Source organism: Lepidochelys olivacea, assembly GCF_965140295.1.
Source record: "Lepidochelys olivacea isolate rLepOli2 genome assembly, chromosome: 18".
NCBI lineage: Eukaryota > Metazoa > Chordata > Testudines > Cheloniidae > Lepidochelys > Lepidochelys olivacea.
Window position 1 is genome coordinate 15765905 of NC_140428.1, and position 9225 is coordinate 15775129.

At 47.0% G+C, this 9225-nt stretch overlaps 1 protein-coding gene across 3 annotated transcripts; it reads left to right on the plus strand.

The window, feature by feature from the left end:
• The first annotated feature begins 860 nt into the window (after positions 1-860).
• Positions 861-8597, plus strand: UBXN10 (UBX domain protein 10). 3 transcript variants are annotated; one of them, XM_084651638.1, is made up of 3 exons: positions 861-935; positions 2775-2945; positions 5272-8597. In XM_084651638.1, exon 3 carries the CDS (start codon positions 5287-5289, stop codon positions 6172-6174), a length of 888 nt encoding a protein of 295 aa, XP_084507764.1. In that variant the 5' UTR covers positions 861-935; positions 2775-2945; positions 5272-5286; the 3' UTR covers positions 6175-8597. The 3 variants fall into 3 exon arrangements, with proteins under 3 accessions (XP_084507764.1, XP_084507766.1, XP_084507765.1); XM_084651639.1 differs by lacking the exon at positions 861-935 and adding an exon at positions 1571-1918; XM_084651640.1 differs by lacking the exon at positions 2775-2945 and having other exon boundaries at positions 879-935.
• Positions 8598-9225: the final 628 nt, after the last annotated feature.

A 9225-nucleotide genomic window follows, 5' to 3' on the forward strand; every position in this document is an offset into this window, starting at 1 on the left:
TAATTACTAGATGACCTATCTATATCAGGGTTGGAAGGGACCCCTGAAGGTCATCTAGTCCTAGACGGAGGGGCCAAGTGGCTCTGTGGACTGCCCACACCTGCAGGTGCCGCCCCCGCAGCTCCCATTGGCCTCAGTTCCCAGCCAATGGGAGCTGTGGAACTAGTGCTCAGGGCGGGGGCAGCGTGCAGAGCCCCAGTGGCTGCTTCCCTGCCTAGGAGCCGGACACGCCGGCCGCTTCCAGGAGCCGCGGGGAGCCAGGGAACCTGCCTTACCCCACTGTGCCACTGACCAGACTTTTAGCGGTCTGGTCACCGGCGCTGACCAGAGCCGCCAGGGCCCCTTTTCGGCTGGCTGAAAACCGGAGGCCTGGCAACCCTAGGTTGTGCCCCCAGTGCGCTAGGTGCTATACACACCTGGACCACGGCCACAGAGGCAGTGCTAGCCCAGAGAGGCCCTAAGCAGGAATATTCCCCCCTCCCCATAATACTAAGGGAAGAGGGCTGAGAGCCGGCAAGGTGCACGGAGCATCCTCACGGATTTCCTGGGGGGCAGCGTGCCCCGGAGGGGCCGAGCCCCTGCCGCCCCCGCACTGCGCTGTGTTGTGTTGGGACACCACGGGGCGTTACCATGGTGACGTGAGGCCTGGGAAGGACCCTCCCAGGCCGGCAGGGGCCCCCCCGGCTGAGCCCAGCCCAGGACCCTGGTCACGCCAGAGCGGGATAGCGGCCCTGGCGGCGGACACCGTTGTGGGGGGGGGGAGGGGGTACGCTCTAGCCAGCCTTCCCTGTGCTCTCTTTGGTTCGGGCGGGGAGGGGTCTCCTTTGTTCCGGTCACTGCCGGAAGTGGGTGACGGGCGGGGCCGGTTGCCGTGGCAACGCGGGGCTGTTTACCGGCGGGGCTGGGCGCGGGCCGCCGGATGGAGCGGCGCGGAGGTGAGAGACGGGGACCAGCCGGGCGGCCCCGTGTGCCCCCGCGGGCCCTTCCCCGGGGGAGGCCGAGACTCTTTGCTCCTGGGATGCCCCCTCCCCCCCAGCAGGGACTCCCCCGTCCCTTTCGGGAGCCCCTCGCCCGACCAAGCACCCCCCGGGCTCCTTCCCGCCCCGTCCCGCTCTCCGCCCCGGGCCCCGGCTTGCTGGGGGTGGGGACCCTCGGGACAGACACTTCTTGGACTCCGCCCCCCCCCCGGGGCGCACAGAGCCCCCCCCCCCCGAAACTCGAGCTCCTGAGGGCGGCAGGTGTGGCCTAGTAGCTCGAGCCCTGGACTGGGAGTCTGGGGAGACCTGGTCCCGGCTCCGCCCCTGGCCTGCTGGGTAACCTCGGGCAAGTCCCTTCCCCTCAGTTTCCCCCCTGACCCTCCTCTGCGAAACGTTGCGTCCCAGCTGGTTGGGAGCTTCCCAGCCGATGGAAAGTGCGAGCCAAGAGCCGGGGGCGCGGGGGGCGTTATCTGAAAAATGGATTTCCAGAGGCGCCGAGCCGCTCCGGATGGGAGCTCAGCGTGGCTGAAAAAAATCACATCCAGTGCGACTGAAGTGAGGCACCCAAAACCTGAAGGCCTCAGAATTGGTGGCCACTTTTGAAAGCTTGGGCCTCTTAGTACCACACCCAAAGTGCATCCTTTAGAGTCCTAAATGCTGACCAGTGGGCGTCCTGTCTTGTAACTGTAGCATGAGGACGAAGCAGATCAGCTGCAGGTTTGAGTACTCCCGCACGCAAATGACAATGCAGCTTCTGTTCACCAGTCAAGGGGATTTGTGTATTTATTGTTGATTTAACTAACTGTGTAAACATATACAAAATGCATGTAGCCCTTGGGCTACTGGCTAGTTGCCAGTGCTGCCCTCACCAAATTAGGGCTCCCCTGGACTAAGCTTTAGATGCCACCACAATTGCACAAAGTCAAGAAAGGTCGAGTCAAGTGAGTATTGGATTGCTTGCTCGGTAATTATACCCATTTGTTCAAAAGAACTCCCTGTCCTCTCCATTTTCTATGCCCTTTGGGAAAGCAGTAACTACTGTCTTGGGTCTTCAGCTGCTTAAAATCTTATTAATACAGTGCACAGCTCTATTAATATGGGCCTCTGATTGAGAAACCCAGGTTTAAAATGTGTCTTGTTTAAAGACCGGTGTGACAATTTTAAATGCGAAACATTTACTTTAAAATGAAATGATGCTGTCCAGCACTCAGAAGATGCAAACAGAATTTCTTAGAGGATTATTCATAATTTTGCTCACTGTCAGGATATTTCTAGACAGCTGGTAACTCTGATTTGCCATGTTCAAGAATCCTTCTTTGAAGGGGTGTAAGACCATGGCTTTTATTTCTTCATATTTGCTAAACTCAGGGTTGTGAGTTCAATCCTTGAGGGGGCCATTTAGGGATCTGGGGAAGGGGGTTGGACTAGATGATCTCCTGAGGTCCCTTCCAACTCTGATATTCTATGATTCTGGGATATTGATTTTGCTGCCTTCTAGTTTATTTGAAGATATTTCAAACCAAATAACACTCCTGCCCTTTTAATATACTCCTAGGAAGTTATTATTGGTGACTTAGATTTTGTGTCCAGATTATTACGGTCAGTCAGCTTGGCTGTACATTTATTGTGTTGTAAGTAAATAGATCACTTATTCAAGTGGCTGAGTGATGATTATTGTACCTTAGAACAGCTTAATAGTGAAAGCATGTCAAGGCACACCTGTACATTGAGACTGTACTTTGTCTTTGCTAGACATTGTTTAATTTACTGATCATTTCCATTTCACTGAAACAATAGAGGAAGGCGAAGAAACAAGGTGTTAAATAACGCATCACTGGCAAAAGGCCTATGAGCATCTGGTTTTCCAACTCTTGTTAATTTGATGAATACGGTGGAACATGAATGTTGGCATCCCCCTTGGAGTAACAGACGGTTTATGCACTTGAGAAGAGGCGTTGGATTATGAAGGTGGGTTAGATGGCGGGGGTGGGGAGGGCAGCTTTCCCTACAGAGGAGTGTAAATCCAAATAAACCTGCCATTGCTAAAGACTGGTCATTCCCAATATTTTGTTTGGTTTTGGGGTAGCCAGCGTGTGACAGTGGTCTCAAGGTGCCATTATAGCATCCAGGGATTGCCAGGTCATGTGGAAAACTTGCCCCTTTTCCCTTGGCCACAACACCCTTACCAAGCAAGCGGGTGGTGTAGGCATTATTATCCTAACTCTAAGCCACTGAACAATCCTCCTATTCAGGGGTGATCCTGCTGTGGCTCTAAGGCTGCTTTGAATTGTTGGAGCAAAGTGGTCTCATTGCAGCTGAGGATCAGAGCCACTGAGTAGAATTCTACTCCATCTTTATTTTAAGGAGATGAGCTTCAAGGTCTTTTGATTGGTCACTTACAACAGGCTTCAGTGGATTGAATCAGCCATAGTCGCTCAAAAGACTTAAATAAGAGACTTCAACATTTTTTAAAAGCCAAAGTGCAGTCAGTCTTACCTAAAAGTCCACACTGGGAACTTAATTGACACCACAGAAACAGCAATGATTTCATATCTGCTCCTCCACATACACTCGTTTGCCACATTCAATAAGTGAATAACAGAATAAAAAATGTTTTTCACTAAAACCTTTGTACGAACTGACACGTGCACAACTGGCTACACTACAGAGTTATCCTAGGATTGGGTTGGCGCACGCAGGTTAGTCTAGCCTGGGTGTGAGCATTCCCACAGCAAAGCCCTGCCCTCAGAAAACCGGGGGAGCGGAGATTAAAAAAAGGTGCCACCCGCTAGTACTCACCCGAGGGCACTCCAGGTCTTCGGCGGTGGGTCAGGCGGCGCTCCGGGTCTTCAGCAGCATTTCGGCATCGGGTCCTTTACTCACTCTGGTCTTCGGTGGCACTGAAGGACAATCCTCCCACCACTGCAATGCTGCCAAAGACTGGAGTGAGTGCCGCCGAAGACACTACTGTCCGTCCTCTGCATCTGTACTCCCTCGTGTGTCTGGGGGCAGAGCCCATGGTTCTTTGAGATGCTCTAGGATCCTTTCACGGTTTTGTCAGTTGTGGGAGATCTTGCCTGTCCTCCAGGGAGTAGAGAAGGGGAATTGTGGGAAGGACATAAAGGATTACACAAATCGCATCCTTACTGCAAAATAGGCAAGTTCCAGCCAGAGCTAAAGCACTACTTGAGCTACAACTCATACCCCGACCATGCAAGCAAGTATGGGTTCAAAGTGCAAAATAGGCACATGCTTGATGGTTTTGTGTATGGATGGTATTGGCGTTTGGGAGCACGGGTTAAAGCTACAGTGTAGACATACCCTTAGATAGGAAGGACTGTGGATAAAACACTGGTCTGAGACTCAAGAGTTCCTGGCTCTACCACAGGCTTGTGTGATCTTGGTTAAGGATAATAATACTTCCTCTCACCCACCCTTAGTGTCTCTTATCTGTTTGTCTGGGGCAGTTACTGTCTCATAGTGCATGGTGCCTAGCACAAGTGGGCCCCAACCCCAGCTGGTGACTCTAGACGTAACTGCAAGATAAATAATAAATACCCCATTCCATCTATTAAAATAAAGGCTTCTCCTACTTTAAATCCTTGAAGACCAGTAAGAACACTTAGCACTTGATATACAGTGCTGTGCAAACATTAATATACAGCGTATACTATGTAAACAGATTTAAAACCTCTCTTTTGTTATCTGCCTTTAATATTTGAACTTCCCAAGAATCATGGTTCTGATTCCAGCGGGACTGACTCATCCATTTATCATTCTGATCTCAGTGAATGGAGTACCATGCTTCATGGGGACCTTTCTCATGAGACCTGAAAAAACCCCACCAAGGTTTTATCTGCTCTGCTCTATTATTAAAAATCCCATGGCACTTTTCACTGCTCTGGCATCCTTTATCAGCATTTCCCTTCCTCTGTTATGCAGCTGACCACAGCCCTTCATCCCAGATGTGGCTGCATCATATTGTGAGTACATAGCTTGTAAGGCACTTTGGGATCCTTCCAGATAAAACCCATTTTTGTTTGTTCCTACAAGGAACCTTGATCTGTTACAAAGCCAGCATCTGGGAATGCATGCCACAAACTTGATACTTGACACAGCAACAGTGCTGTTCTGTAATCTCCCTACACACAGTGAATCAACACATGCCAGGATACCCTACTATTGTGTTAAACACAGTGCAGCATAAAAACAGGGGTACTCTAGTGAAGTAAAATGCGTAGAGATTTGACTGATTCCTGTAACTTTTTTCTTCTCTCTGTCACCCCTTCTACAGGTGTCTTGAGAAGCAATGGCCACAGTAGCACCTCTGAACATAGCACCATCTGAATGCAACACCACTTCGGGCACTGCAGAAGCTTTCATTTGGAGGTCAAACACCATCAATATGCATGTTACCCGGCCGAAATCTGCCAAGGGACGTACAAGATCAAGCTTGAATTACTCCCATAGTGTGGAGGCCTATTCTTATAGAGTGCCATCCTCTCCTCAGCCAGCAGCTCCCTATGAAGCAGCAAGCAATCAAAGAGCATCATCTACCAAACCATCTTACCAGCCTGGGCAGGTGTCTCCTGATGAAATCCCAGAGCTCCTCCAACAAGTACCCTTGAGGACCTCCTCTTCCCTAAATAAGTACAGAGTGCTCCCGTCCATCAGCAGGAAGGGCTTGGGGAAGAGTGTTGTGGAAACAGTGATCGAACAGACCAACAAACTGAAAATGAGTAGTAGACAGGAGGAGGAGCAACCATCCAAAGCTCTTCCTGGAGAGGAAAAATCCACTGGTATAATGACAGAGAATGAAGGGGCTAGAGGGGAATACTCAAAAGTCCAACCTCCCATTTCTGAGAAGAAGCCGTTAAGGAAAACAAGAGAAGAAAGCTCTTCCTCATCAGTTTTAAACTTGGAGGAGCCACTGAAGAAAGAACCAAGACTGCTGCTTGCCGTTAGGTCTCCTTCTGGTCAAAGATTTGAACATCACTTCAGGCCTACAGACAGCCTTCAGACGGTCCTTGCTGTGGCAGAACAAAAGCACACAACCAAATACAAACACTGTCGTGTTGAAACGATGGAAGTGCCTAGGAGGAGCTTTCCTGACCTTACAAGGTCCCTGCAAGAGTGCGGGATCCCACACAAGTCAGTGTTGTGCATTCTCCAGGAAGTGCAAGATGGAGATCTCTAAATGTACAGTGATGTTACACAACTTCCATCACCCCTTAGCATGTAACTCTATTGGATGCCATGGACTTCCCTTTGATGAGTGGTCTAAGAACTGAACCAGCCTGATCTGTTTCAGTGGTCTACTTCTTAGTCCCACTGTCTTCCGAGTGCTTCCCTTGAAGTAGACTTGTATATAAATGGAGTGTGCTGAAATACTTAATTATTTTAAAGTGTATGTACACACCACCTTAAGAGTATCTATTTTTTCCATGTGTACAATCACAATTCACTTTAAGAGTGGGCATCAGCTTCTGGGCTTTGTAGTATTTCTAAATGGTTTTAAAAAGAGTTTCTATTCCTCTGGGAAGACCCACTTTTCTGATGCCCTCTCTTCTGGTGGTGGGAGGCCTGTCTCGTCTTCTCTGGTTTTGCTCCAGGAACGCACCACCTCCCCAAATTAAGTCTGAGTCAGGATAATACATGGAGCTGGGAAGACACAAGCAGCACTATTTTGATTCCTTAAAGCTATAGGAATGGCCTTCATAATAAAGTAGCTTGTTGGCTGCAAGAACAGCTACAATGGTCAATACACAGAAAATGGTCTCAAAGCAGTAACTCAAAGAGTTGGTGAGAGTAAATATGTTGCTGGGATGTGTTAAAAGTACAAGGTCAATGGTAAAGTACATTCAAGAATCAAACCATTCCTGTATAATCTCAGTGTTTTGAGTACGCCTACTTTGTCTTCTCATAAAAGGAAAGTCATGGTTAAGGTGGTCTGATTCCTCTATGGATACAAGGAGGACTTTTTTTTTTAAACTCATTAGCTTTCTTTCTTCAGTGAGTGCGTAAGATTGTGATGCACACCTGTAAATCAAGAAATCCAGAGCTAAGGGTGGATTGTCTGCTGTAACTTTGAATTTCAGTGCTGTTTGCTACTGCAATTTAACGTTTTTAAATTGAACTGCATTAAGCTGAGCAATTACCTGTTGCTTTTGTGTTTTGGCTAAATAAATAAAGGAAGCGTTCTGCTGGGGCTGTTATCTACCGAATAGACTGTGCCTCAAACTATTGGGACTCTTCTAGAGCTATTTATTTTCTATAGTTCAGAAAAAATCAACCTGTTCAAGTAGAATGGCTTGGCCCTGTGGTTTTGTATTAAAGCAGCTGCTGTGCATGTGCTAAAAAGCCTCATTTTTTAGTGGAAAATGTTCCTGTCCAGGTGCAGTCGCTGAGTTTGAACACCCAGTGTAATAAAAGAATGGATCAGGCTACCTGACCGGCCACCTTGCCAAATAATAGGCTCCTTTTGAGTATTACAGGTGAAACAAAGGCAGTGTTTTTGCCTCTCTGTAATGGCCAAACCAACCTTTTGTAAAGGATGGTTGAATATTTGCTCTTTACTGTGATCACATATGCTGAATTTCAGTCAAAAGCAAATATTCATAGGCCAGCAATTAAGCCCCATAGAACAAGACAGCTGCTGAAATACTAGCACTACCTGATGCTGCAAGTGGTGACACTGGTCTGTTGACTACTCCGGGTCTGTTGAAACAGCAGCATTTAGAGGACTACACTAAGCTAGAAGCATTCTCAACTGCCTTTGGGGGTATAACTGTATCAGAGGTTTCTAATGAGGATTACAACTAAGCGAGCTGGGAACATGGTAAAAAATGTTTCACTATGAAAATTGCCAAGAGCAATGGGAAGAACAAACTAACTGTATGATTAATTTTTTACATGGAAGAATACAGCCTATTCTTCTGCTCTGAACTTAGCATTGGCTGTTTGTGAGAGATGGCTGGTTCAAGTGGCAGAATGGAGTGTAGTGTTGTTGGCCAGCACACCGCAGCATAGAAGAGCCCGCTAATGCTAAAGAATGCAAACCACCTCCATAAGCAAAGTGTTCAGTTCTTTTTGAATAAATCTGTGCTATTAATTGGTGGCTTCCTACCCCCTTTTTAAATATTTAGTTGTGAAATGTGACCAAAGCTCTGTAAGATGTTACCACAGTCATTGCTTCCTCCTCTACAGGGAGTCCAGATGGTTTTCAAACCTTTTCCACTGTAATGCACCTGTTCAAGTCACATCTTGGCTAGGATAAAGGGAATATCAGGATAGTGTCCTGAAGAACTTGGCTATGAAAAAATCAGTGAGCAACTTCACTGGAAACTATAGCTTGTTGCAGGCATTGTTTCAGTAACTACTGCAGATTTTATGCATTGATATCTCTTCCCCTACAGATCAGCTAGGCTAAGGGAAGTGGTGGAAAAATCAGATTTAAAGCTATAAAACAAATACTGGGTCAAGTACAGTCAATTTACTGTTTGAGATGTGTGTATGATGTTACATTTAAACAATGTTAAATAAACTGTTTTAAGTGTGAAGCTAAGACCAGCAAAGATTTCCTGAGTGCAACTTGGATTTGAAATAAATGGTTTGCATGAACTAGAGGTTTCACTTTACCACATTTCCTCATACTTTTAACAGCATGTTCAATTAGTCTGTTAACACATGTGGACGAGAGTAATAATCAGCCTTTCTAGAGAAACAAGTCAGGCTTCCACAATTCTACTCCTACATCACTGCACTCAAGCAGTCCTGCAAAAGCTTAATCCGATTTTTCCTCTGTCTTCCAGCAGGAAAGAGTTGTTAACCTGTGTTGTAGGCAGGCAGTGAACTGTTTTAGAATTCAAATTAATAGACAGGACTATATATTTCATTGGTAAAGACTATGTAAGCAGGGAGGGCTAAGCTGAAAGACAGGCCAGGCCAGAGAGCTGATAAAGGACAACTAGTGGAGAAAATAAGTGAAGAGAAGGGGATGATCAGGATGATTGGCTGGAAAGATTTAGCAGCAGTATTTTGAGTGGCTCCCCAAAAACAAAGAGGTAGGTGCCTTAATGGCCATGGATGATTTAAATTTAGCACCTACCTCATTCAAGTTTTATCCTTTAGTGCTTAGGTACCACTAAGGTCTTTGCCAGGAAAAATCCTGGCATCAAGAAAGACATTAGGGAAGAACAGAATTAATCTGATCTCATTAGTTATCCAATATAGTTTAATGATAAATGGC